Source organism: Miniopterus natalensis, chromosome 6, assembly GCF_054644295.1.
Source record: "Miniopterus natalensis isolate mMinNat1 chromosome 6, mMinNat1.hap1, whole genome shotgun sequence".
In the NCBI taxonomy this organism is placed as follows: Eukaryota; Metazoa; Chordata; class Mammalia; order Chiroptera; family Miniopteridae; genus Miniopterus; species Miniopterus natalensis.
Window position 1 is genome coordinate 36,638,839 of NC_142086.1, and position 21,097 is coordinate 36,659,935.

General features: G+C 39.2%; 1 protein-coding gene across 1 annotated transcript in view; it reads right to left on the minus strand.

Moving 5' to 3' along the window:
* SLC9C1 (solute carrier family 9 member C1) overlaps positions 1–20,826 on the minus strand; it is a 68,187-nt gene extending 47,361 nt beyond the window's left edge. Inside the window, exons 1-7 of the mRNA XM_016200101.2 lie at positions 20,676–20,826; positions 18,805–18,905; positions 15,686–15,814; positions 12,252–12,417; positions 9,399–9,524; positions 5,554–5,715; positions 3,352–3,451 (exon numbers count right to left, since the gene is read on the minus strand). Coding sequence (XP_016055587.2) covers positions 3,352–3,451; positions 5,554–5,715; positions 9,399–9,524; positions 12,252–12,417; positions 15,686–15,814; positions 18,805–18,905; positions 20,676–20,826 — 935 coding nt within the window. The remainder of the gene's footprint in view (positions 1–3,351; positions 3,452–5,553; positions 5,716–9,398; positions 9,525–12,251; positions 12,418–15,685; positions 15,815–18,804; positions 18,906–20,675) is intronic.
* Positions 20,827–21,097: the final 271 nt, after the last annotated feature.

A 21,097-nucleotide genomic window follows, 5' to 3' on the forward strand; every position in this document is an offset into this window, starting at 1 on the left:
GAATAGAAGCATGAAAGAAATGAGGCAGCTACTTCTGCCCACATATAGGGAAATATGCCAATATGTAGAGGAAGGGCATTTCAAGAGCAGACACACAAGGACGCAAGCCCAAATAGGAACATGCTTGGTATGTTTGAGAAACAGGAAAGTGGTCAGTGTGGTTAGAACAGAGTGGGTGAGTGTGGGAGTGGTAGAAAAGAATCACAGAGATAATGGGGGGACATATCATAGGACTCTGTTTGCCATTAAAACAACTTTGACTTGTAGTCAAATGATATGAGAACTTAGATGACTTTAAACAAAAGAAATGATCTGAGAAAGGAGGAAGTGAGGTGGGTAAGGATCAGTTAAAGATCATAGGATCAGAGCATTATAGTATCACCATGTTTGCAAAATTGTCAGACTTGAGGTCCTGAAGGGTGAAAGCTGAAAAAATGGGAGATGGGGCACTTCTGCTCCTCAAGAGTAGTGTGGACCTGTTACAGATTGTTGGAGTATGTAGTAAGATTTATCATTATCTTAGGTTTCAACTATTTGGGAGAGTAGAAGCTAGTACATATCATATTTTAGATACTAAGATTCTCAAAATTGAGATTATGAAGTGGTTATTTGTATGACCATATAAGTGGGGAGCTGAAGCAGGGTAGTGGACAGGCTCACAGAAGGAGAGGAGGTGCGGGAACTGAAAGGTGAGGGAGCAGAAGCACCAGCTGTGTGGATATTGACCGACAGCACCAAGAACGGTGATAGAGTAATGTTGGCGAGAAGTCACAGTGAGGGGAGAGGGGTGAAAATGTTCTCAGGGCTCTAGGGCTAACTACAACCGAGAAGGTGGCAGATGGTACAATCTGATGTCATAAGCTTCAAAATTAGGTTGTACTGAGGGAGGAGAAACAATGAGATAGAAACAACTCAGGTACAGAGCCTACTTCAACTCTAGGCTCAATAGCACCAAGGAAGCAGGTGAGAAAAATACCATGACTTCTAGGGAATGTAAGGGAACTAATGTCTTCAGGGGAGATCCAGCTTTCTTTCTGTTAGAGCAAGAAGGTGAAGGGAGCCCTCAGAATCACTTCCCATAGATATAGCTGAATATTAGTGTAACATTTTAAATTATCCTTACAGTTGTGGCCCAGTTAATTCTGCCTAGTTGCTAGTACAACTAGCTTTCATTGTAATTGACATGAAATTTTAGTGAAGTGCTCCAAAATCCTATAGGATCCTATACTTTTAAGCTTCTGACTTCTGAATTTATTCTATCTTCTATAACATTCCTTCAAACTCCAAAAATCATTGATTGTTTTCAGGACTTCTGTTATAACACCTTGCTGGCCGGTCACCAGTAAACGCATGTTTCCATGTCTAAACGTTGCTGAGATAACCAGTCAAGAGATAACTCGTGTCTGCACCTACATTAATTTAAGTAACTTTAAACACCTTGCTGACCAAAGTAGCTGGCTGCCCGGGCGAGTTCTGGCTTGAAATAGCCGGTCATTAACACATAGGTCGCCATTGTGTTGTGTGGGTCAAGTTCCCACCCTCTGTGTTGGAGCCTCACAGAAAGCGCCCTTATTTTAGGCTGACAGATTCCATACATCCCTGCCAGGTGCCTTTGAGCACATTGGTACATTTCTACTAAAGGTCAGTCTTGCTTTTAGGTTGGCCATACTTTCTTCTTTTATAACAAGACTTACATTTAGTTTGGCCATAATTTCTTTTAAAACACTGCTAAATCTCTTCGAATGCCCTAGCTTGACCTTTTAATTTGCTTTGTGTGGCATCTCTCTCTCTCTTTTTTTCTTTCACTATTTCATTGTTATTTTATTAACTTAAGGACATGCACCAAAGCACAGGTTTAGCACAATGTTTGCCTTATTCCATACAGTCATCTTCATTCCTATTTTACAGAGCTGGCAGTTCATCAGTAAATCAAAGGAGTGATTTCCATCTTCTAAGGGCTGTTACTCGGTGGCTTATTCTGTTGGTGGAACTTGTGTCTCAACAGCCTGTGAAGTTCGAGTGCGTGAACCCAGCGCCTGGAGTTGCTGATGTTCCTCATTCCCAGTTCCCAAGGCAGCTTCCCTGCTTAGTCACTTCTCGTTGCTGCCTCCAAACTCGCCTCTTGTTTTGTTTTTATCTTCATTGTTAAAAATATTACAGATGTCCCCTTTTTTCCCCTCCATTGATCCCCTCCATCCTGCATCTGCCCCACCCCCAGGCCTTTCCCACACTATTGCCTGTGCCCATGGGCCATGCATTTATGCATATAAGTTCTTTGATTAATCTCTCCCCACCTTCCCTCTGAGATCCCTCAGTCTGTTCCATGCTTTCATGTCTCTGGATCTATTTTGTTCATCAGTTTATTTTTGTTCATTATATTCCACATATGTGTGAGATCATGTGGTACTTGTCTTTCTCTGCCTGGCTTATTTCACTTAGGATAACACTCTCCAGGTCCCTCCATGCTGTCCCAAAGGGTAAGAGATCCTTCTTTTTTATAGCTGCGTAGTATTCCATGGTGTAAATGTGCCACGGCTTTTTTATCCACTCATCTACTGATGGGCACTTGGGCTGTTTCCAGATCTTAGCTATAGTAAATTGTGCTGCTATGAACATAGAGGTACATAAGTTCTTTCTGATTAGTGTTTCAGGATTCTTAGGATATATTCCTAGGAGTGGGATCACTGGATCTAGTGGCAGTTCCATATTTAACTTTTTGAGGAACCTCCATACTGCTTTCCACAGTGGCTGCACCAGTCTGCATTCCCACCAGCAGTGTAGCAGGGTCCCCTTTTCTCCACAGCCCTGGTGCGGCATCTCTTTATGGTCTTTAAGATGTTGGTCTTCCACTCTAGTATCAGTGCCATGCTGAGCCCTATTGGAGCTTGAGGCAAAAGGAACTATCAGTAATATTGATTTTATCTTTATTTAAAATTTTAATCTTTTCACCATGGATTATTTTGCATTAGTTTGCCCGAAAATATTGTGCTAAAACATTATTTATCTTGATTATTGAGTTTTTTGGCACCCTCTAAAATTGCCTGAAGTGAGTGTCTCGTGCCTCACTTGCCTTACTTTAATCCTGGCCTGTCTAGTGGATTAGACTGGACATTACTGAGCATATGGGGAGGGAATTTGGGGGGGAATGGGGGCCAGCATGAACTCAACATGAGCTTGCAAAGTTTGCCTAAAGTTAGGGGAGTAGTAGGAGCAGGCAAAAGAGTTTTTAGGAAGTGCTTTTAGTTGGGTAGTTCCGATCAGCATCTCGCTTTGATCATGTACATGTGGTTGCTATTACAATAGTAGGGCTTCTACTGTATGGAACAGAGTGAAAATATGCTAGTCACTCACTCGACAAGAAGTACTTCAACTCCTGGCTTAAAACTTGTAGAATTTAAAAGAAGTCCCATAAAGGCCAGCGTAAGGAATCCAGAGATTTCAAGTAGCTCACCTATTTTTAAAAAGAAATAAATATAAAGTATTAATTTTACCAGGGATGAAAATGCAGTAGTACCTCGGTTTTCGAATGTCTTTGTTGACGAACATTTCGGTTTCCGAAGGCGGTAAACCCAGAAGGAAATGCTTTGGTTTTCCAACCCGCCTTGGAAGTCGACCATTCCCCGCAGCTTTCACTGAGGGCAAGTTTTATATTCTTTATTTTAGTTCTGGCTAGAAATGGTACCTAAGCCAGAAACTAACACCTTAGTTAGTTTTGAATCCTGAAAGAAGAGGAAGGTGTGGACATAAGGTGTTAAGGCACTCTGGTCTTGGACTAGTCATTGTAACTTATTTGGTAATGGTAAAATTTGGGAACTATTTATGATGGCTACTATGAAGATACTAAAAATATAAGCATTAAGCCAGGACAGAGTGAAAGTCCTTTTACATTAGATTTATATTCACCCTGTATCTTGTTTTCATAAATTTTTGTCCTAGAAGTCTTCTTTCTAAAATGTTTATTGAGAGATATTTTGACTCAATGTTTATTATTTCCTTGGGTACAGCCCTTATTATTGAGGTTATGCTTGTTTACTAAATGATGTTAGAGGAAATTATATTTGCTGGAATATATTTTTGCAGGAATTTAGGTGTACACAATTTAAGTAGTACATGACAAAGTACTTGTATTGACTGGTCATTTTCTCACTGTCCATTAATTCATTAACTCGATCCTGTAACATCAGTAGATTGTAATTGGCTTTAATTCACTAATTCGGAAACCTCAAAATCCTACATTCTGCCTTTCTTTCCTCAGATATGAAAATAACAAATCCTGTTATGTTAGTACTTCTAAAAGAGGAGTTTTTTCTGTCTCATTTTATTCAGATTTTATACTTCTTAGTAAACTTTTAGTAAACAGTTTTCTGTTTAGGCCCAAACTTCTGGATAAGTTTATTCCTTGATATTTTATAAGTTTTGCCAATGTAAACAGAATCAAATTTTCATTATATTTCCTAACTAGTTACTGCTGACTTATAAGGACACTACTGATTTTTTTATATTAACTTTATATCAAGCTATTAAAAAGTATTACTAGCTTAGTTTATTAATTCCCTTGAGATTTCTATGTAATCAAAAATGTTGCTACTAATATAATCGTTTCTCTTTCAAAAGATGTATAAACTTCCTTCTTTTTTCTTATTGTACTACCTAGAGCTTCCAGAACAACTTTTAATCTTGGGCATGAGAATGGGCAACATTGTCTTATTCTTAAATGTAATGGAAATACATAGTTTAAGTTGTTAACTAGGTATTATCACATATGCCAACTTCAAATCATTTGTAGAGCTATCTGAAGAGCCAGGCTGAACGTGATTCTGAGGCTATATCAGGAAATAGTGATATGGCTAATTACCAATACCCGCCACACTTCCATGAGAAGAAAGTGGTGGTAAGTGGATTAACAATAATTTGTTTTATAATATGTAGCCTTATTTGATCCATAATTTCTATTTTTATTTTCTTTTTGATCTTAGAGTTACCAAGAAAAGTATATTTAATGTTAGGCAGTTAGAATGATATTTTTTAAGACCCTCCTTTTGTGGTTAGTATTTAATTGCATTGTGGTTTTAGAATTTTATTGAAATGTTCTTGTAGTTTAGTTTTATTTCTGCAAATGGTCTACAGGTATATGTAAAGGATATGCATTATGTTTTGGAAAGGAAAACTCTTTACATATCTTACAAACCACATATTTAAGTTTTTATTTAAATCTTTTTATAGCATACTAATTTCTTTCTTAATTGGTTATGAAATTACAGTAGCTGGGAAAGTCATACTAGAATATCTCAATGTAACTATGAGCTTTGTCAAATTCTCCTGTTTAGTAATGGTATTTCCTTTATATATTTTGTCATACTGTTTTCTGTTGTGTAGATACTAATATTTTTATCTCTTTTGATAGAATGTTTTAACAAAAAGATTCCTTCTAGATCAGTTAAGTTGTTTTAAACTAACTTTTGCCTGGTATGTTGATTGTGGATTTTTATCTTTGATATCTTTATTTTTAATTTTTCTATATGATTTAATTTTAGGGATAGGCCCCTCACTTACAAATAAAATAGATGAGGTACACAACTGAAACGCTGAGACTTATATGATTGACATCATCACCAAAAACAGTAGACATCCACAACTGAATCAGTTTTGCACATAGAATTCCTAACAAGAAACTTGTTAGATAGTATGACAATATTGGCTCCATGATGCTATATGCTGCAAGAAAGGGGAGAAAAAAATAGTGAATAAAACTTACTTAATTTTAACTGATGCTATAAGTCAACTTTCCTTTTTGTCATTATCTTTAAAAACCGCTCATTCATACCCTTTAAGGTAGATGTAGGGTATTTTAACATTCCTAAATTGAAAATTTCTTCTCATATTCTGAAAGCCACACTTAAGTTTATAAAAGTCAGTCAGTTTAGTTAAGAGCTTCTTTCAGTCCCCATTAAGGAATATATACATTTATTCAGTACCAAACAGTATAAATTTTGGAGATATGGTAATGGACAAGAGGTAGAAAATCTCTAAACCCATGTACTATATTCTAGATCTAACATAAGACACAGAGACAGCACAGAGTGAGTCTCCTGTATTGCCCTGACCTGCAAACCAACTGGTTCCTTACTGCTCCACAGTTCATGTTTTCCAGATTTTCCCCTGATAAATAATGCTGCAGTGTATACTTCTGTACATAATTTTTTTGTACTTCTCTGATCACTTCCCTTAGGCCCTAGAAGTAGAATTATGCACTAAAGGACAGTTACATCTTTGATATTGTTATATTTTGCCAAATTGCTTTCTATAGTCATTACAATGCCCCTTCCTGAAAAATAGGAAGCCTAAGTCTCCAATATATTCCTTTGCTGGAATCAGGCATGCCAGTGGGTGAGAAAGTCCTCCCCACCTTTACAGGTTGCATTTGAATCACAGAGGAGCAGAATTTGAATCACAGATGAGAGTGGGTCCTGGGGTCAGAAAAGCCAGCTCCCACAGGAGGAGAGCAAGAACAAAACCACAACAAAGAATGGCCAGCAGAAAACAGCAACAGCGAACACAACAAAAACAAGGCTAAATTTGCCGGTAAGTCCTAGAACTGTGCTGAGCTGGCAAAATGAGGGAGAAAGAATTTTTTATGAATCCTTGTGTATAAATGTCCACTGGGCAGGGGGACGCTATGAAGAGTACCAATGAGATTTAGATTCCTTCTTACCTAACATCATTCCCATGGCTGAAAGGGAGCCCTGGTTTCTACAGGTGCCAAAGATTTAACATCTGTAGGGACAGTGTGAACATGGGAGGAGAGTTTCATGAATGGCCCTCTACGTCACATCTGATCCAGCATGGATTTAGCCATGTTGATAATTTTGGGAATCCAGTAACTGAAAGAAAGGAGGCCGACTCTGGTTTCACAAGGATGCAGGGAACTGGACTTAAAAGAGCCAGTGTGAAAATTGCTTTCACTTTTAAGAAAGGAAAATAGCTTTTAATCAGTAAAATGCTTGCTGAATAGATTTATTAGGCAGGAAAATCCTCAGAGCAAATTTATTATTTCTTACAGTGTTCATAAACTTTTCATACTCAAGTTGGAACAGGTAAGAACTCTGAGAGCAATAACTTTTCCTAATATTTCCCTCTTATGAAACATGTGCTAACTTTAAAGGCAAAGCAACTGTTCAAATAAGTTATAAAAATAATTACGGTGAAAATTATGTCACAATTGTGTCAATAGATAACAATGAAATATAAATGAAATATCGGTTAAGCTTACTAAGTTTCTTCCTTAATGGGAATTTTTCTTTCAAAACTGTTAAAAATTCAGAAAGCCCTAAAGGCTAAGAAAATAAGTTCACTATTCACTACAGCAGAGCTTTAGTGAATTGTAATCGTTTCTATTATATTTTAGTAGGGTGATTGCTTACAATTTTTACTTCTCTGAAATGTAAACAAATGCATAATTGGGTTTCATTTATTATTATCAAAAGTATGAGGCAAGCTGTATGAAAGCAAGGATTACTAGGGTCCTGGCTGAATCACCGGGGCCTAGAATAAGAACTATAACATTGTACATATCAAGAAATAATTGTTGGATTAATGAATGAATGAATGAACTTCTACATCAGTACCTTTCTTTTATTTTTATTTTTTTCCCCCTCCTCTTTCCAGTGACTATAATATCGAGAAAGTTCTCTTGATTAGACTGTAGATGTCATCTCTGACATGGTTCCCTGAAATTCTGTGGGCAATATTCACTATTTTAAATGAGGCCCGGTAGAGTACTGGACCAGGTTTGTAGGCTGGGCAAGGATCCTTCTGACTATTATGCAAGACTGTACTTCTTTGCATTTTTCAGTTTCCCCCAAGGATGGTCCTTGAGTTTTTAAGATGCTTCTGAATATAGATAACATATCTCTTTGTTGATCCCTTGAGTCATTTTCAGGAAGACTTTATGAGCAGGAAGTTTTAGGGTGAAAGTCCCTGATTATTACTACATCATGTCACATTCCTTTTTACTCAAATTTTGGAAGAGGTTTATGTGTGTAGTGGTTTGGCTTTCTCATACACCGCAGATCACATACATGAAGCATTTTAAGAGAATGTACTTTCCTGTGGGGTTCTAGGTTCGCCACAGATGTTCCAAGATGCCATAGCCTGGGTAAACTAATTGGATACAGAGCAAAACTAAAGGTGAGTGCTTCTTGTGCCCAAGTAGGATAATTGTCCACCATGTGGACCAGCTCCCTTGAAGAAGAAATAAGAGATTGATGGTCCCGAGTGGTTGGAAAGGTAATTTGGGTTATGTTTGGTTGTTGGGGAGGGAGGTAGTAGAAGGATCCCACTTCAACATGATTGATTGTTTGGCATCATGCAGACCCCTTGGTATACCAGAACCTGGTCTGGAAGCACCTCCTAAACACTCCTTTTTCAGGGGCCAGGCAGGTAGAATGCGAAAATGCTGCAAAGGCCTTGAACACGGAAGACATCCAGTGAGTGGAACAGCTGCACATCAGCAATTTGCTCCAGAAGACTAGTCATTGTTCTTCCAAAATCAGTGCAAATGACAACACAGTAAATAAGGTAAATAACTTCTTAGTGGTATTATGAAAATATCTGACTTTATTGACAACCTTAAAGGGTCCTGTGGACTACCTCCCCCCAACCCAGACGCTACACTCTAAGAACCACTATTCTAGGAGAAAGGTGTGGGGTTTTGGTCAGAGAGCAGCACATAAGATACTTTTGGATATACCAGGAACACTGCATTTCTTGTCCTGAGTGATAATTACACATACATCATTTATTTTATACACACACACACACACACACACACATATTATTAAAGAAAAAATACTTATGGTTCGGGGCTCTCCGAATGTGGTAAAGGAGCTCACGGGCACCTTGCAACTTCTCTGCTTGCAGGCACTGCTTTCAGGCCCTGTAGATGACCGTGTAGCTCACACTGCCTCCCTGAGCTCACAGCCTTCTCTGTTGCCCACAGGGCCACAGTCCCAGGAGAAAGGGAAGGGAAGCTGCCTCTTCTCATCGCTGGTGAATGCACTCACTACCTGGCTTATCTTCGGAGTTCATCTTCAACACATCAACACCTCATTCTTACTGTCAGGTATAGTGGTTTAGCCTCGGCCTGTGCAGGAATGCTGCTTTTATAAGCATCTTCATGAAAGTCCCAACTCACAGCACAACAAAATTACAACTACCGTTCAATAAGGGATGTGTTTTGTAAACACATGTAGTGCTTTTTAAAAGGTAAATCACTATACTGATACTCACAATTATGCTTGTACAAGTATAACTTGTGATGAGGTATTACAAAATTGATTTCAGTTTTCAGAAAATAGAAGTTTCTCTTAAGAAATTAAGGAAAAAAAATAGGTCCTTACCTAAGGAATGGTTCATACTTTTCAGGTCTGTGTTAAATTTCAAAATACTAGCATACACATTAAAAGACATTATAGCAGTCATCAGACTTTCTCCATTAATTAAATTGATGAGGCCTCTAGAAAGACCTATGGAAGGAAAAATATTTTGGGTGAAAAAGATAAAAATTTTATTAGCGAGTAGGAGAATATTCTTAGCTATGGATGTACATCACATAATTTTCCTACATACTTAAATAAACTTTAGTCATGTTTGGAAGCTCTCTTCAAGAAAATTTATTTATATATTAACTGTAGTTATATCTAGACCATCATAATTAGGTACCAAATTAACTGTGCTTGATTATGGTTTATGCAATTGCAATAATAAGCTATAGCTCTCATTCCTTGTTTCAAAGCAGATGAAAACATAAATTCATTATTTTTTAATTCAGTGATTTGGCCTATATAAATACTTACATTGTGGATATACGGCAAGATCAAAACCAATGACAGGATAAAGTAAATTCATAAACCAAGGCTTTATAACACTGCACCTAAGTGAAAGATTAAGGCAATTGTCCAGATACTCTCACTATAATAGAAATTGTCTGCTTTTCCCATACATCCATTTTAATGGGTTTAGAAATCTAGCTCCATGAATGAAGAGCGCCCTGATATTATCTGCTTTGATTCTAATTTTTCTTCATTTATGATATCCTAAGTTTAGATAGCAATCAATTACCATTTTTCTGTGCTATTAAATATGCCTCTAGTGGCAAAAGTATAACTTGGAGCAACTTTGATGATTTTCCACATTCCCATAGGAAAGAAACATTATTGCAGGGTAAAAGCCCTTCCTGTGAACCAACCGTTCTATAGCTGTGATCAGAACCTCACACAGTAAGAACGCTCCCTGGAGAGAAGAAAAGCAGGGCGGCCTGTTCTTGTGGAAGCTCGACTGCCTGGACGGTTCTCTCCTTCGCCTATCCCTGAACCTATGCCCTTCGCTGTGAGGCTTTGCAGTGTCTCTCACCAAGAGGCCCAGTCTGTTTTGTTATTGAAACTGTGTGCAAGCAGAGGCTTGGGGAAAATTTCTGCTTTCTCTCTCTTGGACTCCTGTCACTATCGTGGCAGCATTTCCTGGCTACCCTACTGGAGGAATGTGAGAAATGCTTGGAAGAAACATGGATCCTCCTAGTCGAGGACATCCTAGATCACTCAGTGTCCAGGTGACCTTCCAGCCGACTGTAAATTTATTAATGAGCCTCGCCAAGATCAGCAGAGCCTAACCCATATCATCAGAACTGCCAAACTTAGGAGAAATAACACATAATTGTTTCAAGCCACTGTTTTGGAGCTGTTACTCAGAAAAACCTGGTATTCTTATATAATTATTTTGTTTTAGAAAATAGAACTATAACAAAATGTGAATATTTGGAAATAAATAATAGAATAAGGAGCATAAGAGAAGTCAACAGACCAGAAAAATCTCAAGACAATGTGAATGTACTCATGTACTCTACTCATAGGCCTGCGCAGATTTTCTTATTTCTTTTATTTTTCTTTTTTCTTTTTAGAATAAAATTTTAAAATGTTAGAATCTTGCTTTGAAAATGCAAATAAAAATATTTCCAAGAGAAAAATACTTTATTTATTTTTTAAATGATACAAAGTGAGGAGAAAAACAAAGTTCCAAAAGTAATGGCAAGAGGGCTAACATTTACAAGAATAACCTTGCAAATTAACCCAAATAAATTGTTTAAATTCAACAATGGTAGGGCAGGGCACCAGCAGAATGCTAACTAGATTATCAGATTATAAAGTTAAAGGAAATATGGAATGTTCTTGTTAGCATAGAACTCCCCCAAATCTTTTAAGTTGAGAAGAGGCTGGTACTGACAGGGTCCCATAGGGTAAGGTGAGGTGATAGATGCTAGTACTTCCTTCTAAAGTCCACCTCACAATCTTAGTCTCCTTGCTTTGAAGACTTGGCTTTCCTTTATTCATATAGATACACTTGATGTGTCTCCCTTACTCTATTTCTACCTGCCTCAGACAGTTCTTTCTCCTTAAACTGGCCATAAAATAAAGTGTGTGTGTGCGTGTGTGTGTGTCTATAGACACACATGCAGGTGTGTGCCATATAAAAATTCTATTTTTAAACAAATGTTATAGTTCTTGTTATTAAAAAGTGACTGGGGGAAAACAAATTAAGTTATTGTTTTTCTTGAATGAGGCTCTCAGATTTTTAACAGGTTATGTTGATTTAGTATTTTACTTTGAAATTATACACACACACACACACACACATATACACACACACACATATATATATATAAATATAAATGTATATATCTCCAGAAAAGTATACACACTGACATACTGTATGATTGGTGATTTTATCATTTTGTACTTTTTAGGCTTTGGGTTCAAATGGTGACATTGACTCCAAAGACAATTTTTATTTTTTATTTTTGGCAAATGGCCTTATCTTAATGACAGTTTTTTCAAAGGAAAAGAGGTATTGGGCAATAGAAATGTCACCACAATGTATATGCAATATTGTAAAGCACCCAAAACTGTTCTGTTGGTTCAAGGTAGAAGCATGGATAAAGTAGTCAAGAATTCCAAATAACCCCCTGCTCTATTCTATAACTGAATATAAGACTTTGAAAAATATATACTAAGTAAGCCCATCGCTGGAATTTTGCTCTGTTTTAAACATTACCACCCAAATTTCTATGCTCAATCCCAATGCCCCAGTAACACACTTCACATCTTGAAGAGCTACAATGAACAAAAGATCTTAAAAACAGACAAGTTAAATACAGAATATGATAGTTTAAACATGGGAAAGGAGAAAAATATACCTACCAAGGTCTCTTATAGCAGCTGCAGTCAGCATGGGATCTGAACTCATAAGGATAGTTGAAAATAATAACCATGGGCTGGTTCTCAAATTTAATTTATTCACAGATACCAGATATGAAAGAATTAAGGCATAATTGATAAAATATCCAGGAACTGTAATTAAAATTATCTGCAAAGAAATTTTACAGATAGAAAAGTTAGATTGACTTTATATTTCATTTTTAAAAAGCAGACAAGCAGGATTATTGAAGATGTACAATCACACTCAACCCATCAAAGGAAATTTTAAGTTATTTTATTTAACAACTATGTGCTTGCAACTCTGGAAATAAAAGGCATATATTGCAATGAGATGCCTAGGACCTAAGAAGTGCCATATCATAATTAAAAAATAAACGTTCAGTTTTCTTGATAAGGCTATTAAATATACATATGTATGTATGAGGTATATACATACATACCATATAGACATACACATTTGACTATGTGTAAAAACTGAGACATAGTCTATAACATAGGAAAAAAAGAGCACAAGTTTAAATAGAAGTGTCAAAAAAGAAAAAGAAAGAAAATATGATAACAGAAAAATGTAGGGAAATGGCACAGAACTATAGAAAAGATGGAAAGAAAAATTCTGTTATTTAAGGTCTGAAAACCTCCCTACCTTCTGTGTTCCCACCATCGCCTTCTACTTTCTCTTATTTTACCTGTAGTGGTTTTATTTTATTACCAATTTTATTGCTTTATTTTATTAGCAATTTTATTACCAAATGGACTTGGGAAAATGTAGTGATTGTGCCTGAATTCATGTGTAAGAATTCAGAATTGCACCCCCATGTTCACTGAAGTATTTTTTACAATACCCAAGACATGGAAACAACCTTAAAATGTCCACCAACTGATGAATGAATAGAGAAAATGTGATATATATGCAATGAAATATTATTCAGCCTTAAAAAAAGGAGCCCAGCAGGCATGGCATCAACTCATAATCCAAGAGATACTGGTTCAATTCCCAGTCAGGGCAAAAGCCAGGTTGCTGGCTCGATCCCTAGTGTGGGGCTTTCGGGAGGCAGCCAATCAACGACTCTCTCATCACTGATGTTTCTATCTCTCTCTCTCTCCCTTTCCCTTCCTCTCTCTGAAATAAATAAAAATATATTAAAAAAAAAGAAAAAGGAAATCTTGCCATTTGTGACAATATGGATAGAACTTTAGGGCATTATGCTAAGTGAAATAAGTCAGACAAATAAAAAATACTGTATGAACTCACTTATATGTGGAATCCAAAAGAGAAAAAAACTGAACACATAGATACAGAGAACAGGTGAATGATTGTCAGAGGCTGAGGGCGGGGGATGGGTGAAATGGATGAAGGGGTCAATAGGTACAAAATCCCAGGTATGAAATAAATAAAACATAGGAATGTGCTATGCAGCATGGTGGCTATAATTAATACTGCCATGTTGTATATTTGAATGTTAATTAGACTTATTTTGATGGTCATTTTGAATATATTCAAATATAAAATCATTATGTTGTATACCTGAAACTTATATAATGTTGCATATCAATTATCTCAATTAAAAATATAAAATAAAAGAGTAATTGTAATGATTTTATAATAAGGTTGTGAAATGCTCTTACTGCCTTCTGTTTGTTTAACTCTTTCACTTGTAGAGAGACACTCGCTCAGAATGAACTGGGGAATGAGTACTGGACTCTCATGCAGGAGGCCTTGGTGCAGGTGCGAGCGCTGAGTGATTTTGGTTAAGTCACTTGATCAAACATCTCTAACCCGATTTTAGAAGTGGCAGAACCATGGTAGAGTGTTTACGGGGCACTGCTGAGAGGGGTCTTCTGTGGATAAAGCCTGATGATAGCATCAGAATAGTGAAAGAAATCAGGGCCCTGTAGATCAGTTACTTCTAGGGTGAGTCAGTTCTAATTTTTAAGGTTTTAGTGGTCAGGATTGCTGTATTACTGACTCTTGTTCCAAGGAACAAATTAAAATAAGGCTCTGAGACGAGAGGATTGCAGGTCAGAAGGCCCAAATCCTTCCACCACATAGCTGTTGTTGATACGTCAATAAATCACATGGCATGTGGTTTGCAAAAGTGGCTGCAGTGATTCTGCTTCCTGAAGCCACACCATTGGGTAGCCGTCTCCCACTCTGACTCTGGGTCAGTCCTGTGATTCATTTTGGCTAAAAGAATGAGAGCAAACATGATGCGAGGAGAAACTTAAAAAGCGCTGGCAAATTCCAGCTTTCCCTCTCCTGCTGATGTTTGAGACTCTGCACCCACCATGCGAAGAAGCCTAAGATAACCTCCTAGGTGATGAGATATATGTGTGGCAGTGACACCTATTGCCTACAGCCAACACTAATAGCACCAACCAACAGACACACGAGTGGGCCCTCCAGCCATCCAGCTCATCTGCTGACTCGGCAGACCTCCAGAGTTAAACAGACTCAGCAGACTCAGGAAGCAGGTTGCCAGAGATCACCAGAACCGGGCCAAACTACTTTTATATATCTCTTCTTTTCTTTTTTAAAAAATATATCTTTATTGATTTCAGAGAGAGGAAGGGAGAGGGAGAGAGAGAGAGAGAAACATCAACGATGAGAGTGAGTCATTGATCGGCTGCCCCCTGCACACCCTCAACTGGGGGGTCGAGCCCGCAACCTGGGCATGTGCCCTGACCCAGAATCGAACCACGATCTCCTGGATCCTAGGTCGATGCTCAACCACTGAGCCACACCTGGCAGGGCCATCTCTTCAATTTCATTTTTTGGTCATTTGTCTGACCTCCATTTTTTTAGACTCATTTTTCTGTTTCAAGTATACATTGTTTTAATAGTTTTGCTTCTAAGTAGTTTAGGTAATGGCCTTATGTTTACAAAATTGTTTTAATCACTTTGAAAGAAATGCACCCCTGCTTAAGATCTGGAGCAATTTTCCTCAAGGGCTTTCCTTGATGAGGTCCAAATCTGACACAATTAGAAAAAAATGGTAACAGTTTGTAAGTTAGAGTTATGGCTGTTTCTTGTCCTTTTCTTCTGCATGTGGGGTGGGAAGTCCTAGAAGGTGAGCTTTTAAAATATAACTTTTATTAGCAATTTTTTTTTACTAGACTTAATGGATTTCATAACAGCTCTCTCATAGCATGTCAGAGTTAAAATTATAACCAGCGTTAAGTTCTACCACTCAGATGTTCAGAATTACTTTTCTCCTCCATAATTTTTTTACCTGAGTCTTCAGGATACTAAACATTTGTCACTAAAATATAAAGTTGATTTTACTTCTCCCTCACCTCGTATTTTTCCCCTGTCTTCTTCGTTTTCTAATCTGAAGGAAAAATTTTAAAAACCTGAACATAGATAAAATGTAGTGGCTTATGAGCGAATGATATTATTGAAAAAGAATACTTTTTACCTGCCAAAATAACTTCTGGAACATGTAAACATCCAGGTCAAATGCAACATTAAAGATAATTATTGGTGTAAATAAATCAAAAAACAAATGTGGGCTCATCCATTGTACGGCATCTGTATATTGTAGAACCTAATAATATAAAAAATATGTCATTTCCTCACTTATCTATCCTTCTGTTAGCATAGACTACATGACAAATACTCCAATCTCCAGCAAAAGGGGAAAACATACATCATAATATAATTATAGTAAGTGCCAACGTCTTAACTCTGTCAGATTTTTATAACTTTCTATCAGATTATTACCAATTATAGTGGAAAGTTAATGCGCATATCTATGTCCATTTCATTTTTTTAAAGAAAATAAATAGGAAGTACATTTGCATGGGCACTAGAGACTATCTGGCAGATTTTCAGACATACAAGAGGAAGAAAGATATTTCAGGTAGATGGATTATCATGCACACAATCCACAAAGGAGTAAACAATCACATCCAATTCTGGAAACTACAAATAACCAGCCATGGCTTAAATAGCAGTTGTGTGTGGAAGAATAACAGTGTGTGGGCGATTAATGCAGCTCAGGAAATAACTAATGGTGTTTATCACAAACTATTGAATTGGTATTTATAAATTTTATTATGGGCATCCATTAATGTCCACTCAGCACGGAAACCCTGAGAACCTGCTGAGCTGGGTGAGATCTATACATTTGGGAGCTGATGCTCTTGGCCTCTTGTGCTTCTGTGTCCTGAGTGGAGGCGCTGACTGCCTTTCTTCCAGACTTTCTTTTCCAGAATATTTGAGTGAATAACAAGTTTGGAAGGTAGAACAAGTGTTTCTCTCCAGAGCAAGGGGCAGATTTGGTAAAGATAGTATCTCCCTCTGGGCAAGAGGGCGGATGAGCTGTGTATCCCGCGCTGTTCGAGTTCTCTAAGCTCAGGTTTCCTCTCCCGTAACCCACCCCGCTGCGCGGGCAGGTCTCCCGTGGCCCCCTCGCCTTCTCTCTGCGGGGACTGCGCGCCAGGCTGCCCCGAGGGAGAGCCGCCGCAGGGACTACGGTGTGTGGGCGATTAATGCAGCTCAGGAAATAACTAATGGTGTGCAGTGCGGGAGGTGCGGGGACTGCGGGGTCTGGTGCCGAAAGGGAACCGCGCCGGGCGGCGGCAGCTGTTAGGGCCCTTATGCGCCCTGTCCACGTGGCGGGGACCTCCGCTCATTCCCAGCGGGACCGCCAGACCAGCCGGGGGTGGGGGGCGGGGGGGAGGGGGAGGGGGAGGGGGAGGAGGGGGGAGGGGAGGGGGAGGAAGGAGGGGAGGAGGAGGGGAGGGGGACGGGGAGGAGGAGGGGAGGGGGACGGGGAGGGGGGGAAGACTGCGGGATAGAGCGTGTTCCCAAGGCCAGGCCCAGCGGTGCCCGCCTGCCACCTGCGGAGAGCCTGCGGCTGGGCCCTAGCACCCCAACCTCCTGCGCAGCCAGAAGGGCTGGGGGTGCTGACCCCGGGGAGCAGGAGGGCGAGGCACACTAGGGAGACAGCGCCTGTGCTGGGGCCAAGCCCAGGGTTCCTCAGGGGCCCTCCTACCAAAGACAGCCCGGGGAGGCCCCAGGGAAGGAGGGAGGAAAACCAAGGGGATGAGACCCCAGGTCAGCACCACCTCAGCCTGGCTGCCACTGCGACTTCAACCACCGATGCGGACGCCCACAAAACCCTAAACCCCAAGACGCCAAAGCGTCCGGCGCGCTCCCGAGGCTGAGCAGGCCGGCCGCGCGGCTGCAGGCTTCCCACCGGGCGCTCGCGGCTCAGGCATCCAGCAGGGGAAACGAATGCGAATTCCAGCGAGAAATGAACAAAAGCTTGGAGCTGAAGACCTAGCGCTTGCCTTTTGCCCACTGACCAGATAACTAGAACTATCTGCATTATCTCTGCAGCACCGGGTTTTTATTATTTTTATCTAAAGATGTCTCTTTTTGGTAATGACAAATGTGGTGGTGTTTTGTTTGATTGATTGTTTGTTTGTTTTAAAGCCTGGTTTGTCTCAACCCACCTTGAAAGGTTTTTAAATTGTTTCACATCTAGTCAAGTTGAGATTTTTAGGAACCTCATTTTTAACTTGTAATAAAGGCTTACAACTTAATTTTTTCAAAAAAGTCAACAAAAACTTCAAGCACCTGTTAATAAAGGTCTTAAATAATTGTACTTAAAGTTGCTTTTGTATCAAAATCATATGGTTATAAAACCTGTTCATGACAAATAAAGTAGCGATCTGCTTTTGTTCTCACATGAACGTATGTTTTCCATAATTTTTTTTTTTTTTTACATCACTGGTCAAGTTTGTTTGGGAAAGTCAATCATTTTCACACATATTCTCATTCATATTCTGACTGACTAGAGTAGGCGCTGGCAAAATATGGCCTCTAACCCAAATCTGGCTCAATGCCTGTTTTGTAAATAAAGTCTTATTGGAACACAGTCGTGCCAGCTCACTTATATTATCCACCGTGGCTGCTTTTGAACTACAGTGGCAGATTTGAGTAGTTGTGACAGAGATTATACAGCCTGCATAATCTAAAATATTTACGATATTTACTTTTACAGATGCCAATAATGCCTTTTATATCCCTTATAGAGAGCATATTTGCTTTCCTCTGACTCCAGCTGCTCCCAGCTATTTGTTAATACTGGAGTCATCTCTACTTTATGTATTGATTGCATTGCTCCTCACTTCCAATGCCAGATACAAGGTTCAACTGATATTTCTTGACATATCCTAAGCCAGGCACCCTTAGAGATCAGCCTCCACTCTAAGGGAGATCTTGCTGAAACAGTCCCCGCTGGGGCAGTGGATTGGTCTGGTGTCAGAATTCTCCTGCGGCTCGGGTCCTGCGCCAGCAGCTCTCACCCTCTCCGGGCGTGGCTTTCTTGTCCACCGATTCTTGTCTGAGCTTCGCCCTTTTGCACCCGCTTCTTTTTCCTACGTATCTGATGTTACCCACATCCTGAGCGTCGACCACGTGGCAGGACAGTGATGAGACACGCGTTTTAACAAATCTCCTTAAGCCATCTTTGTATTTGTATGACTCTTGGCTACAGCACAAAATGCTCATATTTACTATACACACCTTGTCAGATGTAAAACTGAGTATTTCAAAACAGCATCCGATTAAAAACAGTATCACAGGGAGAGGAATTAGAAAGTCCTTCAAGTGCAGGTTCAAAAATGCTGCAAAAAAAAAAAAAAAAGCCTTTGTTGAAAAGCAGTAAAATATTATCTTCTAAGAGCTTTAATTTGATATGATTTCTTAATACTGAGGACGACGAAATACTGTTCAACTACCTGCTTCCTACGTTCCTGTGTTTGAAACCCTCCTTGACACCTAAGCACACGGAATCAGTGCAACTGTTAATCACTAGATCCCTGCTTGACCTGCTCTATGAAGTATCTCATTTTTTATAGTCGTTAGTAAGCATCGTTAGCTATCCTTGGTTCCTGGAGAACTACTAAAATATTTGGAGCAGTTTTTTTTTCACACGTGATAAGTTAGGTGGTCTCTTTAGCAGTCCTGCAGTAAGAGGCTAACGAATAACTAAGCTTGAATGAAATCTCGTGGCTGATTCCCAAACAACGAGGAACTAGCTATAACAATTGGCCCAACGAGAAGAGCTAGCTACCTATTACTGGTTAGCTATTACACAGTAGAAAACATGAATATTTAACTTGACTATTCTTTATCACCGAAGTGCAATAAGCAATATTACAGCACTTTCTTCAGTTTAATGTTTTCTGCTTCTTCTTAATACAATTCCTAGTCAGGTCAAAATGATGCCCTTGTCATAATCTGGTTATTATTTAACAAGAAAGGAATAAAGGAAAGACCAAATTATGTAAGCATGCCATTTATACAGCTTTTCCAAAAGAGCTGCATTTAACACTCTCCAGGTTTGCTCCCTGTTGATTGATGGGTGAAGGGACTGGACCAAGGCGTTTTAGACGCATGCCCAGTAAGGTCTGAGTGCCCGGGGAAGGCGCCTTCCTGTCAATCACGCCTGGGGGCCAGTCAGTCGCCAGGGTGGGCGTGGCCACCGCAAGTGTGCGCACCCTGAATATTTAAACGTCTCGACAAAGAAGCAGGCTCTCTTCTCTGTCTCACGCACCGGGCCTCAGTGACTCCTGCTGCAAGGGGCTGTGCTCCCCGGGGCCCACGTGGCTCACAGCCACGTGGGGCTCCACACTGTGGACTCTGCTGAGCTACACCCAGCTGCCACATGGATGAAGGCTCTGGACACTGGCCTTGCTTTTGGCTTTGCTAAATCCACAGCTGCCCCTCTTCCAGTTCTCCCTGGGGGCTTCTGAAAATACTTAGTTCAGTGCTACCCCAGGAACCTTGCTCCCACAAGTGGCTGAGGAATTCAATCTTCCGGTAACAAAAGAACGCAAAAAAAAAAAAAAGAAATTCATTCTTTTGGTTTCTGCAGTGCTCTTTTCTTCTCACAAGGGCTAGGAATAATTTGTCATTTGGATTAAACCAATGGGACACCCTACCGAGTGGTTAAAAAGTAACTGAACCATTCAGAAGACCTGTCACTTTGAAAATTTTTGTTCAAGTAGAGAAAGCAGTGGAACAGCTGACTTTAAAATATGAGTGAAACTATAGTTTGTGATAATATAGATTTTAAAAATCCCCCAACCCTTGATTTTCTGCTTACCTGTTTTAATTCTCCCCATTACTTACATCTATTCATAGCCTATCAAGTAAAAAAAGTGTAAATATTTTGAACCCAATAGAGGTGAAGAATATGGATTAGATTTTACATGTTTCTTCTCAAGGGTAGATTATTGTTGGATTCATGCAATTGAAAACCTTGGAACAAAGGTATGAATTTAGGAACAAAATTCTAATTTCCTATTCCTGCTACTTTTTAAAAATTCTTTTTGGTGGCATTTACAAGATCTATCTGTAGAATAAACTAAAATAAAGAGAGTTGCACCTACCTCCAATTGCGCAGAGCAAAGCCAATACTAGAATGACTTCAGGGAGGTCCTGAGGATAAACACTGAACTTATTCTTGACAAAGTCCTCCCAAGTGCCAGTAAATCCTTTGCTAAGAAAAGTGTGACTATAAAGACTGGAATTCAATTCCATCCTGTTGTTTCTCACAGACCATCTGAATCCAACTCTTGCGACGTTCTGCAAAACTCACATAGGATCAAAAGAAAGGAAGATTTGCCTTCTTGGTGGCCTTTTAACGCTTTTCTTTAAAAAACAAACAAACACAACAAAGCCTTATTTCTCCTTAATTATTTCTAGTGGTATCTTAGGGTCTGACAAAATTAGGGATGCCTCCGCTTCCTATGATGCTTTCTGTTTAAATGAGATGAAAAGCTACAACCTCAAGTGATAGAGACTAGCTAGT